General features: G+C 36.5%; 1 protein-coding gene across 1 annotated transcript in view; it reads right to left on the minus strand.

Annotated features, from left to right (window-relative positions):
• The window catches only part of MYCT1 (MYC target 1), a 28,726-nt gene extending 10,357 nt beyond the window's left edge, over positions 1-18,369 (minus strand). Inside the window, exon 1 of the mRNA XM_032338688.1 lies at positions 18,183-18,369. Coding sequence (XP_032194579.1) covers positions 18,183-18,366 — 184 coding nt within the window. The 5' untranslated portion in view covers positions 18,367-18,369. The remainder of the gene's footprint in view (positions 1-18,182) is intronic.
• Positions 18,370-19,972: the final 1,603 nt, after the last annotated feature.

The following is a 19,972-nucleotide window of genomic DNA, read 5'->3' on the forward strand; positions in this document are numbered from 1 at the left end:
TTTTATCAGTGTCAACAGAATGGAACACTGATCAATTCAGGAAACCTTTTGCAATTGTAAGAATTAGAAGCTCTGTTAATACTAAAGCAAGTTCTCCTGTTCTTGGTACTGTAGAGTAATAGGAGGATGGTTCATGCAATAATAAGAATTTTACAAAAATATTCTTAAAATAACAATTTGACAATAATATTTTAGAGAATAACATAATAGAAAACTCAATTAATTATAATAAAGTAAACAAAGACTAAATATTTTCTATGTGTAGCTTATCCACCAGTAAATCCCATTTGGTTTTTTCCTACAATACATGCAATATTCAACTTTTCTTATCTACTCTGTTATCTCCCTAGTTAAGTGCCCACCACACTGAACTGAAATATTCAGACCGTCTGTCTGGTCTTCTTGCTTTTATCATCGCCTTCAGCCCCCAGCAACACTCTATTCTTAATACAGTAGCCAGACTTAACCTTTGAAAATGTAAGTCAAATCACATCAGTTTTTTTCTCCACTTCTCCCAGGGCAAAAGCAAACTTCTAAAAATGTTCTTTAAGTTCCAATTTGACTTTTTCTCAATTATCTGTGCTCATTTTTTACTCTTCCTCTGTCTTCGCTCCATCCACACCATTCCTTAAACACACTGGATGTGCTCCTGACCTAAGGCTTTGACCGGTAGTCATCTATTCCTGGAATTCCCTGGCTATCACCAGGGCTAACTTCAAGTTTTCACTCAGAAGTTGCTTTCTTATTTAGGCCTACCCTGATCACCCTATTTAAAATTTCATCTTGTCCCACCTCTGATGCCTAATGTGCACTCTTGGTTTTCCTTTTCCTTCAAGATTGATAGAAACTAGACTCAGATACTATTTTTTAGAAGTAAATAAGATAGGTAAGCATCATGGGCTATAAAAATGTCATTACAAATGAAAGATAACATAACTTACATCGAGAATGGTTAGAAAAAGCTTGATGAAAGAAATGAGATTTGAGTTGTTTTCTGTGCATGACTGTGGGTCAAATAAACAAAAGCCCGGAAGATTTGTAAGTGGTTTGACTAAAGGCACAGAGTATAAGCCATATTTGAAATATAATTAGTCAACACTATTACTAGAGTACAAAGTAAATTCAAAAGGAAGACTGTAGCACACCTTTTTATATATATATGATTAATTAACCTATAGAAAAACACTGAGAATAATTCAAAGATAAATATTAAAAATATTTTTTTTTAAATCTGTTTGAAGCTATCAAAGACCTGCCAAAACCGCTAACTCATAAGAACAGATTCCAGGAGGGGAAAAAAAAAAACTCATGTAACAATAATCTATAAAGAGAGGCAAAAAAATCTGAGTAGAATTCTATGCAATTTAAGTAGATTTGGAAAACAAAAATTGGAGTTAAGAACTGCCAAGGAAGATGGACTCTGGGAACATTCCAGACACGGAATAGGGCCCCTGCAAAGCTACTCCCTAAGAGTGACAGCAAATAAGAGAAAGAGCAGACCTCACCAAGGTCGAAATGCAAGTATATCAGACCAGATTAGAATAAAATGAAATGACCGCAACTAACTCCAGAAGAAAGATTAATTCCCTCTAGAAAAAGATAGTCTTATTCAGGGCCTTAAATTGTTTCTACAATGCCCAAAACAATACTGAGCATAAATAACAAATTACAAGCATTCCAAGAGACCAGATCAAAGGAGCAAAAACTAAGAGAACAAGTATACTATAGAAAAATAACTATAGAGTTTGAAATAGGGAGGAGTCAAGATGGCGGAGAAGTAGCAGGCTGAGACTGCTTCAGCTAGCCGGAGATCAGCTAGATAGCTTATCTAAAGATTGCAAACACCTGAAAATCCATCGGCAGATCGAAGAGAAGAAGAACAGCAATTCTGGAAACAGAAAAACAACCACTTTCTGAAAGGTAGGACCGGCGGAGAAGTGAATCCAAAGCGACGGGAAGATAGACCCCGGGGGGAGGGGCCGGCTCCCGGCAAGCGGCGGAGCAACGGCGCACAAAATCAGGACTTTTAAAAGTCTGTTCCGCTGAGGGACATCGCTCCAGAGGCTAAACCGGGGCGAAGCCCACGCGGGTTCAGCGTGGCCTCAGGTCCCGCAGGGTCACAGAAGGATCAGGGGTGTCTGAGTGTCGCAGACCTTGCGGGTATTGGAACGGGAAAGCCGGCTACAGAGACAGAGCCGACAGTAAGCTCACAGCTCGGTGTTACCTTGAACTGGTCGCAGGCTCGGAGAGCTCAGAGCGCGGCCGGAGGTCAGGCAGACGGGAGTAACTGGGCGCTGTTCTCTGAGGGCGCACTGAGGAGTGCGGCCCTGGGCTCTCGGCTCCTCCGGGCCGGAGACCAGGAGGCCGCCATTTGTATTCCCATCCTCCGGAACTCTACGGAAAGCGCTCAGGGAACAAAAGCTCCTGAAAGCAAACCCGAGCGGATTACTCACCCCGGCCCCGGGTAAGGGCGGTGTAATTCCGCCTGGGGCAAAGACACTTGAGAATCACTACACCAGGCCCCTCCCCCAGAAGATCAACAAGAAATCCAGCCAAGACCAAGTTCACCTACCAAGGAGTGCGGTTTCAATACCAAGGAGAGCAGCAGAATTCCAGAGGAGGAGAAAGCCAAGCACGGAACTCATGGCTTTTTCCCTGTGATTTTTTTTTTAGTCTTGCAGTTAATTCAATTTTTTTCTTTTTCATTTTTTTGTTTTTTTCTTTTCTCGCCTTCGGGTAAATTTTTTTTTTTAACTGTTACCTTTTTCTTTTTTAACGATTTTTTACTAGTTTATCTAATATATATATTTTTTCATTTTTACATTTTTCTCAGGTGTTTTCCTTTTTTTTTTAAATTCTTTTCTTTTCTTTTTTCTTTCTTTTTTCTTTTTTTTTCTTTCTTCCTTTTTGAACCTCTTTTTATCCCCTTTCTCCCCCCTCACGATTTTGGATCTCTTCTAATTTGGTTAAAGCATTTTTTCCTGGGGTTGTTGCCACCCTTTTAGTATTTTACTTGCCCCTTCATATACTCTTATCTGGACAAAATGACAAGACGGAAAAATTCAACACAAAAAAAAGAACAAGAGGCAGTACCGAAGGCTAGGGACCTAATCAATACAGACATTGGTAATATGTCAGATCTAGAGTTCAGAATGACAATTCTCAAGGTTCTAGCCGGGCTTGAAAAAGGCATGGAAGATATTAGAGAAACCCTCTCGAGAGATATAAAAGCCCTTTCTGGAGAAATAAAAGAACTAAAATCTAACCAAGTTGAAATCAAAAAAGCTATTAATGAAGTGCAATCAAAAATGGAGGCTCTCACTGCTAGGATAAATGAGGCAGAAGAAAGAATTAGTGATATAGAAGACCAAATGACAGAGAATAAAGAAGCTGAGCAAAAGAGGGACAAACAGCTACTGGACCACGAGGGGAGAATTCGAGAGATAAGTGACACCATAAGACGAAACAATATTAGAATAATTGGGATTCCAGAAGAAGAAGAAAGAGAGAGGGGAGCAGAAGGTATACTGGAGAGAATTATTGGGGAGAATTTCCCCAATATGGCAAAGGGAACGAGCATCAAAATTCAGGAGGTTCAGAGAACGCCCCTCAAAATCAATAGGAATAGGCCCACACCCCGTCACCTAATAGTAAAATTTACAAGTCTCAGTGACAAAGAGAAAATCCTGAAAGCAGCCCGGGAAAAGAAGTCTGTAACATACAATGGTAAAAATATTAGATTGGCAGCTGACTTATCCACAGAGACCTGGCAGGCCAGAAAGAGCTGGCATGATATTTTCAGAGCACTAAACGAGAAAAACATGCAGCCAAGAATACTATATCCAGCTAGGCTATCATTGAAAATAGAAGGAGAGATTAAAAGCTTCCAGGACAAACAAAAACTGAAAGAATTTGCAAATACCAAACCAGCTCTACAGGAAATATTGAAAGGGGTCCTCTAAGCAAAGAGAGAGCCTACAAGTGGTAGATCAGAAAGGAACAGAGACCATATACAGTAACAGTCAACTTACAGGCAATACAATGGCACTAAATTCATATCTCTCAATAGTTACCCTGAATGTTAATGGGCTAAATGCCCCTGTCAAAAGACACAGGGTATCAGAATGGATAAAAAAACAAAACCCATCTATATGTTGCCTCCAAGAAACTCATTTTAAGCCCGAAGACACCTCCAGATTTAAAGTGAGGGGGTGGAAAAGAATTTACCATGCTAATGGACATCAGAAGAAAGCAGGAGTGGCAATCCTTATATCAGATCAATTAGATTTTAAGCCAAAGACTATAATAAGAGATGAGGAAGGACACTATATCATACTCAAAGGGTCTGTCCAACAAGAAGATTTAACAATTTTAAATATCTATGCCCCCAACGTGGGAGCAGCCAACTATATAAACCAATTAATAACAAAATCAAAGAAACACATCAACAATAATACAATAATAGTAGGGGACTTTAACACTCCCCTCACTGAAATGGACAGATCATCCAAGCAAAAGATCAGCAAGGAAATAAAGGCCTTAAACGACACACTGGACCAGATGGACATCACAGATATATTCAGAATATTTCATCCCAAAGCAACAGAATACACATTCTTCTCTAGTGCACATGGAACATTCTCCAGAATAGATCACATCCTCGGTCCTAAATCAGGACTCAACCGGTATCAAAAGATTGGGATCATTCCCTGCATATTTTCAGACCACAATGCTCTAAAGCTAGAACTCAACCACAAAAGGAAGTTTGGAAAGAACCCAAATACATGGAGACTAAACAGCATCCTTCTAAAGAATGAATGGGTCAACCGGGAAATTAAAGAAGAATTGAAAAAAATCATGGAAACAAATGATAATGAAAATACAACGGTTCAAAATCTGTGGGACACAACAAAGGCAGTCCTGAGAGGAAAATATATAGCGGTACAAGCCTTTCTCAAGAAACAAGAAAGGTCTCAGGTACACAACCTAACCCTACACTTAAAGGAGCTGGAGAAAGAACAAGAAAGAAACCCTAAGCCCAGCAGGAGAAGAGAAATCATAAAGATCAGAGCAGAAATCAATGAAATAGAAACCAAAAAAACAATAGAACAAATCAACGAAACTAGGAGCTGGTTCTTTGAAAGAATTAATAAAATTGATAAACCCCTGGCCCGACTTATCAAAAAGAAAAGAGAAAGGACCCAAATAAATAAAATCATGAATGAAAGAGGAGAGATCACAACTAACACCAAAGAAATACAAACTATTATAAGAACATACTATGAGCAACTCTACGCCAATAAATTTGACAATCTGGAAGAAATGGATGCATTCCTAGAAACATATAAACTACCACAACTGAATCAGGAAGAAATAGAAAGCCTGAACAGACCCATAACCAGTAAGGAGATTGAAACAGTCATTAAAAATCTCCAAACAAACAAAAGCCCAGGGCCAGACGGCTTCCCGGGGGAATTCTACCAAACATTTAAAGAAGAACTAATTCCTATTCTCCTGAAACTGTTCCAAAAAATAGAAATGGAAGGAAAACTTCCAAACTCATTTTATGAGGCCAGCATCACCTTGATCCTAAAACCAGACAAGGATCCCACCAAAAAAGAGAGCTATAGACCGATATCCTTGATGAACACAGATGCGAAAATACTCAACAAAATACTAGCCAATAGGATTCAACAGTACATTAAAAAGATTATTCACCACGACCAAGTGGGATTTATTCCAGGGCTGCAAGGTTGGTTCAACATCCGCAAATCAGTCAATGTGATACAACACATCAATAAAAGAAAGAACAAGAACCATATGATACTCTCAATAGATGCTGAAAAAGCATTTGATAAAGTACAGCATCCCTTCCTGATCAAAACTCTTCAAAGTGTAGGGATAGAGGGCACATACCTCAATATCATCAAAGCCATCTATGAAAAACCCACCGCAAATATCATTCTCAATGGAGAAAACCTGAAAGCTTTTCCGCTAAGGTCAGGAACACGGCAGGGATGTCCATTATCACCACTGCTATTCAACATAGTACTAGAGGTCCTAGCCTCAGCAATCAGACAACAAAAGGAAATTAAAGGCATCCAAATCGGCAAAGAAGAAGTCAAATTATCACTCTTCGCAGATGATATGATACTATATGTGGAAAACCCAAAAGACTCCACTCCAAAACTGCTAGAACTTATACAGGAATTCAGTAAAGTGTCAGGATATAAAATCAATGCACAGAAATCAGTTGCATTTCTCTACACCAACAGCAAGACAGAAGAAAGAGAAATTAAGGAGTCAATCCCGTTTACAATTGCACCCAAAACCATAAGATACCTAGGAATAAACCTAACCAAAGAGACACAGAATCTATACTCAGAAAACTATAAAGTACTCATAAAAGAAATTGAGGAAGACACAAAGAAATGGAAAAATGTTCCATGCTCCTGGATTGGAAGAATAAATATTGTGAAAATGTCTATGCTACCTAAAGCAATCTACACATTTAATGCAATTCCTATCAAAGTACCATCCATCTTTTTCAAAGAAATGGAACAAATAATGCTAAAATTTATATGGAACCAGAAAAGACCTCGAATAGCCAAAGGGATGTTGAAAAAGAAAGCCAACGTTGGTGGCATCACAATTCCGGACTTCAAGCTCTATTACAAAGCTGTCGTCATCAAGACAGCATGGTACTGGCACAAAAACAGACACATAGATCAATGGAACAGAATAGAGAGCCCAGAAATAGACCCTCAACACTATGGTCAACTAATCTTCGACAAAGCAGGAAAGAATGTCCAATGGCAAAAAGACAGCCTCTTCAATAAATGGTGCTGGGAAAATTGGACAGCCACATGCAGAAAAATGAAATTGGACCATTTCCTTACACCACACACAAAAATAGACTCAAAATGGATGAAAGACCTCAATGTGCGAAAGGAATCCATCAAAATCCTTGAGGAGAACACGGGCAGCAACCTCTTTGACCTCAACCGCAGCAACATCTTCCTAGGAACAACGCAAAAGGCAAGGGAAGCAAGGGCAAAAATGAACTATTGGGATTTCATCAAGATCAAAAGCTTTTGCACAGCAAAGGAAACAGTTAACAAAATCAAAAGACAACTGACAGAATGGGAGAAGATATTTGCAAACGACATATCAGATAAAGGACTAGTGTCCAGAATCTATAAAGAACTTAGCAAACTCAACACCCAAAGAACAAATAATCCAATCAAGAAATGGGCAGAGGACATGAACAGACATTTCTGCAAAGAAGACATCCAGATGGCCAACAGACACATGAAAAAGTGCTCCATATCACTCGGCATCAGGGAAATACAAATCAAAACCACAATGAGATATCACCTCACACCAGTCAGAATGGCTAAAATAAACAAGTCAGGAAATGACAGATGCTGGCGAGGATGCGGAGAAAGGGGAACCCTCCTACACTGTTGGTGGGAATGCAAGCTGGTGCAGCCACTCTGGAAAACAGCATGGAGGTTCCTCAAAATGTTGAAAATAGAACTGCCCTATGACCCAGCAATTGCACTATTGGGTATTTACCCTAAGGATACAAACGTAGTGATCCAAAGGGGCACATGCACCCGAATGTTTATAGCAGCAATGTCCACAATAGCCAAACTATGGAAAGAACCTAGATGTCCATCAACAGATGAATGGATCAAGAAGATGTGGTATATATACACAATGGAATACTATGCAGCCATCAAAAGAAATGAAATCTTGCCATTTGCGACAACATGGATGGAACTAGAGCGTATCATGCTTAGCGAAATAAGTCAAGCAGAGAAAGACAACTATCATATGATCTCCCTGATATGAGGAAGTGGTGATGCAACATGGGGGCTTAAGTGGGTAGGAGAAGAATCAATGAAACAAGATGGGATTGGGAGGGAGACAAACCATAAGTGACTTTTAATCTCACAAAACAAACTGAGGGTTGCTGGGGGGAGGGGGTTTGGGAGAAGGGGGTGGGATTATGGACATTGGGGAGGGTATGTGCTTTGGTGAGTGCTGTGAAGTGTGTAAACCTGGTGATTCACAGACCTGTACCCCTGGGGATAGAGTATTACGCCTCCATCAGAAAGGATGAATACCCAACTTTTGTAGCATCATGGACGGGACTGGAAGAGATTATGCTGAGTGAAATAAGTCAAGCAGAGAGAGTCAACTATCATATGGTTTCACTTATTTGTGGAGCATAACAAATAGCATGGAGGACATGGGGACTTAGAGTGGAGAAGGGAGTTGGGGGAAATTGGAAGGGGAGGTGAACCATGAGAGACTATGGACTCTGAAAAACAATCTGAGGGTTTTGAAGGGACGGGGGGTGGGAGGTTGGGGTACCAGGTGGTGGGTATTATAGAGGGCACGGATTGCATGGAGCACGGGGTGTGGTGCAAAAATAATGAATACTGTTATGCTGGAAATAAAAATAAATAAAATAAAATAAAATAAAATAAAAAAAAAAAAAAAAGAAAAATAACTATAAATTATCAAGATATTACAGTTATCAGACACAAATATTAAGATAACTGAGTTAATATGTTAAAGAAAATATATAACAAGTTGAAAATTTTCAACAAATAATGGAAACCTATAAAAGCAATCAAATAAAAATATCTGATGAAATTCAGAAGATATTTTAACTGAATTACATTAAAAATATGAAATATTTTTCATATTTGGTGAAATACGCCAAAAGCTGTGTGTAGAGGAAAACGTGTAGCTTTAGAGGCATACACGTAAAAAGAAGAAAGGCTGAAAAATCAATGATATAAGCTTCTATACCAAGAAGCTAACAAAAACAGCTAAATCAAACACAAGTAAAATGGAACACAGTAAATAATTAAAAGAAAGCAGAACGTAATGACATAGAACAAAGAAAAAAAGAAAGAGACAAAGAGGCAGAATTATCAAAACCAAATGTGGTTTCCATGAAAAAGAAAACCTAATAAAAAATTGATTAACTACTGGTAGGAATGATCAAGATAGGAAGCGGGGAGAAGGAAGGGAGAGTGAATTACCAATATCAGAAATTAAGAAGATGGAATTAGAACAGATTGTGTAGGCAGTGAAAACACATGAAGAGAGGATTCCAAGTTAGCTTTTATGGACTGGTTTTCCAGATACAAGGACTAAGCACTGGAAACAACAATGCTTTCCTCCCCCTCAAAAAATCTTACCTAAAGGCAATAAATAAATGATCAAATGTAAGCAGCTCATAGAGAGAAGTTGATGCTTGGAAGACAAGAATACCAAGCAGTAGGCGAATTTCCCAGTTTTCAAGACTTCTAACTAAGGACAGTTTCCAGTCCTAATTATGTCAGCAGGTAAAATACCAATTGAAAACCTATGGTGTTTCCAGTTTGGAGAAACAGTAGACAGAGATTGTGGCAACCAGAGCTGCTTAAATATGAGAGAGAAAAATCTTAGAAAAGAGAATGCCAAGCAGAGGATCTCAAAAGTTTATTGATAAGCGTTTCCCATATTTACAGCTGACTCCAGAACCACATCGCATGTTTCAAATAGCACAGCTAGGGAACATAAAAATATTAACTGTCCTAAACTGATACCTGAGTGGCCTTCTAAAAGACAGGCTTTATAGGTTTTTGTAGTTTGAGTTCTCAACAAAGTTATTTGCCTGTGAGGACAAATTGGGGGGGAAAAAAAACTCTTCAAGGTAATACAGCAGAATCCAAAGGCCCATTCAAAATGTCCATGATACAGTATAAAAGTACTTAACATATGGGGAAACAAGAAAATGTGACCCATTCTTGGGAGAGAAAGTAGTCAACAAAGACATAGCCTAAAATGACCAGATGTTGGAGTTCACAGATAAAAATTTTAAACTTGTATATTTAGGATCAATGATACGAAGGAAAGCATTCATAATGAATGAAAAGTGGGAAATATTAGCAGAAAATACAAACTCTATAAAAGAACCAATTGGAGGTATTTGGGCTTGGTTGGTTAGGTGTCTGCCTTTGGCTTGGGTCATGATCCCAGGGTTCTGGTATGGAGACCCACGTCAGGCTCCCTCCTCAATGGGGAGCCTGTTTCTCCCTCTCGATCTGCCTGCTGCTCTCCCTGCTTGCACTCTCTCTCTCTCTCTCTCCCTCTTTCTCTGAAATAAATAATAAAATCTTTAAAAAAGAAAAGAACCAAATGGAACTAAGAATATCAAAAATAAAAAAATTCACTCAATGAATCTAACATTGAATTTAAATGACAGTGAGAAGAGGAGCACCTGCGTGGCTCAGTCAATCAAACGTCCAACTCTTGATTTCAGTTTGGGTCATGTTCTCGGGGTCATGATATAGAGCCCCAAGTTGGGCTCTGTGCTCAGCAGGGAATCTGCTTGAGATCCTCTCTGTCCCTCTCCTTCTGTCCCTCCCTCAATCATGTGTGCATGCGTGTGTACGCCCACTCTTTCTCTCTCTCAAAATAAATAAATAAAATCTTTTTAAAAAGATAACAGTGAAATGAGTCAGTAAACTTAAAGATAAAATAATAGAAATTATATGATTTGAAAAAGAGAGTAAAAAACATTGGTGGGGGGAACAGAGTCTCTAAGAATTATGAAACAATATAAAAATATTTAATATATGTGTAATTATAGTACCAAAAGCAAAGAAAAGAGAGAATGAAGGTAAAAACTATTCAAAGAAATAAGGCTGAAGTTTTTCAAAGTTAGTGAAAGAAATTAATTTACAGATTCAAGAGTCTCAGAAATACCAAGCAAGAAAAATATATATATATTTATATATAGAACCATACATACTCACGTCATAATCAAACAGCTGAAGATCAAATATAAACTGAAAGCACCCAAATTAAAAACAACAATGTAACAATGAAATATTACTTTCATAAAAACTAATTATTGGACTAACTACTAATCTCTAGTAAGATACAATCATAATTCAAAATAATTAAAAACTAATCAACCCAGAATTGTATATTATGGAAATTATCCTTTAAGAATACTGGTGAAATAAAGAATCTTTCAGGTGTAGGAGAAAAATTCAGCCTTAGCAGCTCTAAATTAAAAGCTTTGTTCAAGGAAATCTTTAGCTTGAAGGGAAATAATATCAGATTAAAGACTTAGATCTTCAAGAAGAAATAAAGAACATCATAAACAGTATCAGTGTAAATAGAAAAGACTATTTTCTTTTATTTTCTTTAAAATAAACACACACACACACATAGTAGATAGGTGATACCTAGGTAGATTGATTGGACTTGAAAAATTTTAAATCTGCTCAGCAAAAGACATGTAAGAAAATAAATAAGCAAGCCACAGACAGGTAGGAAACATTTACAAGTATATATCTGACAACGGACTTGTAACCAGAATATGTGATGGACTTTCACAGTCAGTAATAAAAGGACCAAAAAAAAAAAAACCAAAGAAGAGGTAAAGAAAGTAAAAATGGGTCAAAGAAATGAACAGACACTTCTTCAAAATAGATATTCAAAGACGAATAAGCACAAGAGAAGATGTTAAATGTCAAGAATTAACTTTTTTTTTTCTGTGAAGACCCAGGTAGCAAATATTTTAGGCTTTTCAGGTCAAACAATATTGAAATTACTCAACTCTGTTGTAGCACAAAACAGCATAAACACATAAACAGATGTCCCAATAAAACTTTATTTATAAAATCAGACAATACATCATATTTGCCTGTAAGTCATACCTTGCCAACCCCTGCTCATCATCATTAGCCATCAGGGAAATACAAACCGAAACCACAGTAAGGTAAAACTAAATACTGACCAGAAAAGCTATAACCTAAAGGGTTAAGAATAAAGAAGAGCTATTGGAAAAGATACAAAAAACTGGAATCTTCCTTCATTGTTGTAAAAAGTAAATTGCATAACCACTTTGGAAAAAAGGCTTGACAATTTCTTGTAAAATCAAACATACAGCAACGCAATGTCCAGCATTTCCACTTCTAGGAAGTTATCAAGAATAATGAAAACATATATCAACAAGCAACTTTTACAGGAATATCTCTATTACAGCTTTATTCTTAGTAGCCAAAAGAGTAAATACTGTATGATTTCATTTATATGAAGTTCTACCACAGGCAAAACTAATCTGTTCTTAAAAAAAAATCAAAATAATGGTTTCTTCTGGGGATGGTGTAGACAGGACTTGACCAGGATGTGAAATTAGGGAACTTTTGGGGTTGGTGATAATATTTACCATGATTGGGGTTTGAGTTACTCAGGTGTGTACATGTTTGTCAAAATTCAGCAAATGTTCATTTATGATCTGTGCACTTCATTATTATTTATTTTACACATTTCATTGTAGGTAAATTTGACCTTAAAGAGAAAAAAAAAGTATTGAATTCTGATTAATGATATACATACTGATGTAATTAAGAGGAAATATATGGACATCTCCAGTCTGCTTTGAAATATAAACTAATATATTGGTGAACTAAAAAAGCATTGTAAAAATGCCAGTGATGGAACCTAAGTGGTAGACTTATGGGTATTCACTGCAAAAACCCCTTATGTATTTCTATATATTTTAACATTTTCATAAGGAAATATTGGAAAAACATGAGAGAATATCTTGAACAACTTTAAGGCAACATATTTGGAAGTTTAAGTGGGAAAATTTTTAGAAAATACAAATTTCCATACCAAAGAGAAGAATCAATAGAAAATCTAAGTGATCCACTATTGTTAAAAACAGTGACTCCATCATTTAAAATTTTCCTATTAAAAATGCTATGCATAATTATAATGGTGACTTTTCTAAAGCATTTAAACAAAAAACAATGCCAGTCTTGCACAACCTATTCCAGATAATAGAAATATAGGAAACACTTCCTAACTTGTTTTTTGAGACCTGCATAACATTAATACCAAAATGTAACAAAGCTACCACAAGAAAAGACTATTACAGACAAATTTCTCTTATGAATGTAGATGCAGGGACTCCAAGGTCAGTGTCCTGTTACAGGCTTCTAGGCTCATCCTTACTGAATCATTATCTCTGAGCAGGAAGCCCAGTGAGAGATGCATTTTCAAATTTTTCTACATAACTCAGATGCACCAGTTTTATAGAGAAGCATCTGTAAACACTTGTTTTTCAAGCTTTCTAGGTAACTGTGTTAAGGGAAATAATTGGTAGGCTGTTTTAATATGCAATGATGCATACAGGTCCAAGAGTTTTAAAAACACAAATTAAAGGCATACACATGAAATATAATAGTAAATAAAAGTATTTAGGAGGAGGGAATACAGAGGACATCATTGGGGTGTGTATGTCCAGTTTGTAAGCTCACTCTGTCCCCAGTTTCTCTGGAAACATCCTGCTCCCATCTGCTGGGGGTAGACTTTTAAAAGCCAGCTTTTTATCGGCTAAGGAATAGAATTTTCAGCAACTAACCAAGGTTTTCTCCCCTTGACACTTGATTCCCCAAGAAATCTATCCACAACCTTTCATCTCTTTGATTACCTTGGAGAGGATCAGTACTGTTAGCAAGCATACATAGAAAAAGAGAAAAACTAATGCTTAAAATTTCTACCTGGATTATTAAATATATAAAACAGAGGAAAGCAAATAAGTAAAAACCTCAAAAACCAGTTGTTTTCCTGTAATTCACTAGACATTTTGAGAGCGATAAGAGTGTTTTGTTTTGTTTGTTGGTTGCAGTTTGAAAATGCTGAGTCTAAAGGACTCAAAAATTTATCTTTTTACCATAAAGTACAGTATTGGGAAAAATGAACCACAGTCTGAGTCCTATCCTTGTCATTATGGCAGCCCATATAAAATACCACAGTCTACATAGCTCAAGCAATAGACACTTGTTTCTCATAGTCCTGGGGACTTGGAAGTCCAAGATCAAGGTGCCAGCATGGTGTGGGGGCTGGTGAGAACTTCCTAGCTTGCAGGTGACCCTCTTCTCACTGTGTCCTCACTTACCTCTTCCTCCGTGCACACTCGCAGAGACTGGGAGAGAGAGCAATCTCTCTTCCTTTTTTTCCCTCAGGCCACTAAACATATCAGGCAGCCCCCATGCTCATGACCTAATCTAAACCTAATTACCTCCCCATCTCCAAATACCATCTGTTGCACTGTCAGGGCTTTAACGTATGGATTTGAAGGGGAATGACACAAACATTCAGTGCATTACAAGTCAATTACCAGAAGCAGTGCAAAAAACTTCTGGAGAGACAAGGAGAAGGGCTATAAAGTATGTGAGTAGTAAGGGTTTTGGAGAAGCCCTCATCACTCTGTCTCTGTCCATGATGAGTTACAGATTGATTTAGAGAATCCCAGAGAAGCTGGTATCCATTCTTATCTTTCTGGGGTCCAAATGGGGAAGGTGCCAGGCTCCTCTGAGAAACCCTGGGTATCTGATGCGCAAAGTAGAAGTGGGGATGGTCGACATCGGAACATCTGAGTCTAGGGCACCTAGAGAAACAGCCCAACCTCAAGAGGCTTTTACAACTTGAGGATTATGGGAGAGCATCCAATATTGTTCTGTACCATTGAGACAGATGGACAATTATCTGAATGAAAGGCAGTAGACCAGAGGGGACATAAAGAAAGGAAAAACCATTCCATTAACAAATGTTGCGTGGACCACGGGAGCCAGATTTTTATGGTAAGAGCCCTCAGCAGTGGAGACAAGGAAGGGAAGGGGAATGTCCTAAAAACAGATGCGAACTAGGCATCAGCAGATGTGGGCAAAGACCAGAACTGGGTCAAGAATCAGAGGTCCTCTTCTTCCAAGACCCTCCTTAGTATATAACCCCCATCCTCACCCTATGCCCTTTCCAACCTTACAGAAAAGTCCTAAGGAAAAGGAAAGCAGGGAGATCTGAAGTCATCAAATTCAAAATTATTTTGCCAAATCAGGTTAAACTTTTACACTGACATTCAAAACTTTACACAAATCCGCCTCAAGTCATCACCACCAGGAACATGGTGTGTTTTTGCTTCTGCATATTGGCTGATAATATTTCTTCCGAAATCCCTGAAATTGTCCAACTATGCCTTACTTGTATCACTAACACCTAACCCACTGACTAATACATAGTGGAGGGTCAGTCAGTGCTTCAGAGTAAACCGATGAACTGGATTCGGAGATAAGTGAATGAGTGAGTAAGTTAATGTAGGGAACATGAATGACTAAAATGCCCTTCCAAGGATTATGTCTCTCTTTCAACCTTATCTGACTTATAGGAACAGGTAAAGCCTCATTTTTTTCTTCTAAGAAAGATTTTGGGGCCATCTCAGCCATTTTTTAAAACACTCATAACAATTGTTGCCATTTTTGCATATATTGTCTTGTGTTACTCCATAATAAAATAGTCATATATTTATATACATAAGGAGATAGAATCTCTAAGAGTGTGATATTCTTGAAGACAGACATAGTACTCGTAAGAATTATTACGAATTAAATGAGGTGAATGAAGGCAAGCCCCTGAACCAATAATTCCCCCAATTTTTCACAGTGCAGGCCAAGAGAAAAAAAAAAAGCATGGTGAGACAGGAAGTTCAACCAAAACTATGTTTTCTTTAGGACTCTTTAAGTATCAAAAAGTTAACCAAGGTTAAGGATACATGTGTATCCTTATTATCTTGTTTCATAAAGGCGAGATGCAGCAAACTTTTATAGGTTTTGGTTCTTGCTGCTTCGATGGTGAATGTTTATAGAGAAGGGAAATGCATTACAGAAAGCAAAAGTGGGAAACACAGTGATCTTCCGCTGGGTTGTCAGTCTCAAACCAATTTTTTTGCTCCCTCTTGCACTGATTACTCTAATGCTTGCACACCATTAAGTAAGTTTTACTGGGTGATTACCATGAAAATGCAAGCTATTATTATTGGTATTAACCTGGTATCATCATCTTATTTTTCAGCATTTATTAAAGTAAACCAAAAAAAAAAAAATCTTATCTGGAAAACTTTTTATATATCCTAAGTGTGTTAAGTTTGAGAAATTTATATGGTTCAATGCACAAGTCTTACTTTTCTCAACTATTCTATCTTTTTTCTCTAAATTTGAAATGTCAGTCAGACAATTGACTTGGGGTGCAATAGACAGCACATTGTACTCTATAAGGTTTTCAAAATAATGTATTTGTGGAGTCAGTGATCACAACAGATAACCATTTAGATACAAAAAATAAAAATATAAAAAGTCAGCATTTATAGCTTAGGAAATTTTTACATGTGGTATATTTACATTCAGATTTTTACATTTTACGCTTAATATTTTTTATCCCAGAAGAAATAATTAAATCTTTCATATTTTTCCCTAAATCATCCCCACTATATCTGTTCAACATATTTGTATTGGTTTTGTTAATGCTTATCAATGTAACACTCCCCTTCCTGGTTTTCAGTATTTCCATCTATTTTCCATTGTATTCACATACTAAGACAAAGAAACAGTAGCAACTGTCTTTGGAACAATGAGTTTTAATTCCTTCTCCAGCACAAATTTTTATATTTAAAAAGAATTCGTTTTTTAGGATTGGCAAATAGACTTCAATTAAGCATTCTCTTTTAATTCAGGTTCATTTTGTAATCATTGTGCGTGTTTCAGTCTGTGGCTAATAATTCCTTTTACTCAAGTAAACTTGAAATTTAACTTCAAATGGTCTGGAAAAAAAACATATCTGGCTTTACCAGGTTAATTTTTACAGAAAGAACTACTTTACTTATGACTAATTTATACAGTAAAATTTGTAATGATGAATATAGTGTAAACAGACTCTAGCTGTGTTCAGTGTGTCTGATACATTCACTTTCTCTATAAATGAAGATGTGTATTGTATATCATATATATAAGGAAGACATACGTGTGTGTATATATATATATGTATGTGTGTATATATATATATAAAACAAATATATAAGGAAGACTTCCATAATTCTAAGATGTATTGTGTGTTGGTGTCTACCTGGAATTACTTATCACCAAAGCTATTCTTTACAATATGCAAACATAACTTAGTTTCTTCCTATTTTTTTTTAATAATTAGATTGGGATATTCACTAATATCCCTCCTTTCCAGACTGAAGCAAACACAAAGAGTTGATGGTTAAAAAAAAAAAAAAAAAAAAAAGAATTCATTCCCTTCATGCACATTCGTATGATGGCGGACAGCTAGGTGAGGTTGTTAGGGACGGTCAACACTGCTGTTCACTTTCACTGATAGTTTCCAAAGCATCCTCACAAATCACAAAAGAAAGTATGAAATAGTTCCCTGAGGGAACTTAAAACTTGCTCTGGACTAATAAATAAGACTATTGATCTTTTCAGAAACTCCATTGTCTCCTTTAAAAAAAAAAATTTCTGAATTTAACTGAAATTTCTCCCATTATTTTTAAAATTTCCCTAAATCCAAGAATAGTTACCTATTTTACATCTTAGCCCTTCTTCCCTAGGCCTTCCCTTCTTTAGCCTTGAAAAACTAGTTATTTCAACCTCAGCTTTACCTTGCTGTTGATACATAACTAACTAGTAGCTGTGTCTGAACTCAGCCAAAAAATACTTTTATATTGCTTCTTTATCCCCCTGTGATAGTTTTCCTTTTAATATTATATGTGATGTTGTTTCCAGTGAACTTTTTGTACTAAACGTTTTTCTTCGTCTAATTTTATAAGATTCCTTATTTTATCTGTGTCATCACACTCCTGAAGTATAGATTTTGCTATTTTGACTCACTTTGGAAATTAAAGAGTATAACATTGACAGAGTAAGCTAAAGGAACCTCTATTCTTGATTTCATTAATATAATACATATAATTTATAACCTTAAGACAAATAAAACTTAATTTTCCAACAAAACCCACATTATCATATTCTAAACAATTATTTCCACCTTTTATTTTTCTCATTTTTATTCTCAGTATTTCCTAATTATATTTTTAACACCAGCCAAAATCTGTACATGTTGCCCAGATTCTTCTTGAGTGTCTTCATAACCCACTTTAAAGATATTTTACATGAATATACTTATTATAATAAACCTATGAAAAATTAAATAATCAGTTTATGGTAAACAAAATGTCTCAGAGATTTTCAATGTTTTAATAAATTATGCAGTATATTTTCTGCATCCTAATTTTAAATTAAAAACAGTTAAAGAAAATATCTTACCCCAAAAGTTTTCTGGCCATGGACTCCCTAAACTTGTTGTGTTATTAGCCATAATATCCACAAGAAATAGAAGAGACAGAAGAAAAAAAGAAAGAAAGAAAAGCCAGTATGTCCAAAAGAAGCACTTTGATTCTATGTCTTTGTGGTTCAGCAAGAGAAAAATAATTTTCACACAACCCCTCATATACTTGTGTTTGCATAAAAGGAAACAAGTGTATCATGTTTCCTGCTTTTATACTCAAATTAGCAACTGTTTTTCTTATCTTGGAATTCCACATGGTTCCTGAGACACGATACAATTTCCTTCTCGTCATTTCCTCAACTAAATTACTAAGTTTCTTCCTCTGGGCCACCTCCAGACTGCTTTTGGGGTAAGAGGCTCCTTTTCTTGTTCCTTTTCTAACTCCTACTGACATACGTAGGAAGATTCCAAACTCTTAGCTGCAGCACTCTGGGCTGAATTTATGTAGGATAGAGAAAGAATCCACTTCCAACACTTGACAAGTAGATTTGTACAGTAAGTTGAGAAGGGTGGGGTGGAAAGTTCTGGAAATCCATATTCTATTCAAGTACAATTAATTAATTTTACCTAACACCCATTTTTATAAATCTCAGTTATCTATTAAAATTCTTAACATGCCTCTTTTTTCCATTTGGCATGTTAATTTTGAAAAGTTATTCATGTCGTTTCTTAAATATCTATCTAAAATGCAATTTAGGTTTAATTTTTTTTGTTTTTTTATGTTCATTTTTAATAAAAATTAAATATGACAAAATACTCTTTCGTTGGTATGTAAGTGTGAGAAGGATGATTTCCACACTGAAAGAGCCTGTTTAAAACCAAGCAAGGGAAAATGAATACCAGCATTGATTGCAACAGAATGTTCAGTGCTGTAGGGAGAAGTGCAATGATCACAGTAATGGTTTTCATGGAGGTGTCAGAAAAGTGATGACTTTGGTCCTCCATGGAAAATACTGAAAATAATTTTACCAAGGGGAGAGAAAAAAAAGGTAGGACAGTCAATACGAATGAACATTGAATCAATAAGTCAATATGAATGAATCATTGCAATTCACACAGGGAATATTGTGGGCGTGACTGTAGGAAAGAACGACATTAGACTTTTCAGGAGATGCAGATAAGTTACAATTTCATGAGTCTTTCTTAGTTTTAGCTTTCTTAGTTTACACCAGATCCTCTGAGCACTGGGAATCCTTGGGAAGTGCACGCAGCAATGCCAGGCTGTGCTTAACTGCACTAACCTACATTCAGACCTGATTTACTTTTCAACATGTGTTGAAAAATTTATAAAAATAGAAAATTAAAAGACCATCTTATGTCAAAAAATATGATCTCATGAAATTATATTGAAATACTTCTAAAATCTTACAAAAACAGAGTGGGATCCTTCAATTATTAGCTCTATTTTTCAGTACACATTTTATGTTAATGTAGGCTGTCCGACTCAATAAATACTAATTTTAAAAAGGCATGCACATTTATAAAGAGTTCTATAAAGCACATTTGCCCTAAAACAATAAGCCCTGTGAGTGGAACAGAGGAGTCTGGGTTTGTCGAAACTGCCTTGTGTGCAAGAAGCAGAGCTCACTCCATTTCAGGGCCAGGAGACAGGCTGAGACTTCCTTTCATTGTTTTGTGCTTAATCACCTAGATTTTCTTCTAGTTTTCACTTTTGCAGATGGTCAGAAGCTGGTCAAAACCCTGAAGAAAATTTGATCTCTAGCAATTTATGACCAGGCATATTTTTCTTCTCTGTTAACAGCTTGTT

This window comes from Mustela erminea, chromosome 4 (assembly GCF_009829155.1).
Source record: "Mustela erminea isolate mMusErm1 chromosome 4, mMusErm1.Pri, whole genome shotgun sequence".
Classification (NCBI taxonomy): Eukaryota; Metazoa; Chordata; class Mammalia; order Carnivora; family Mustelidae; genus Mustela; species Mustela erminea.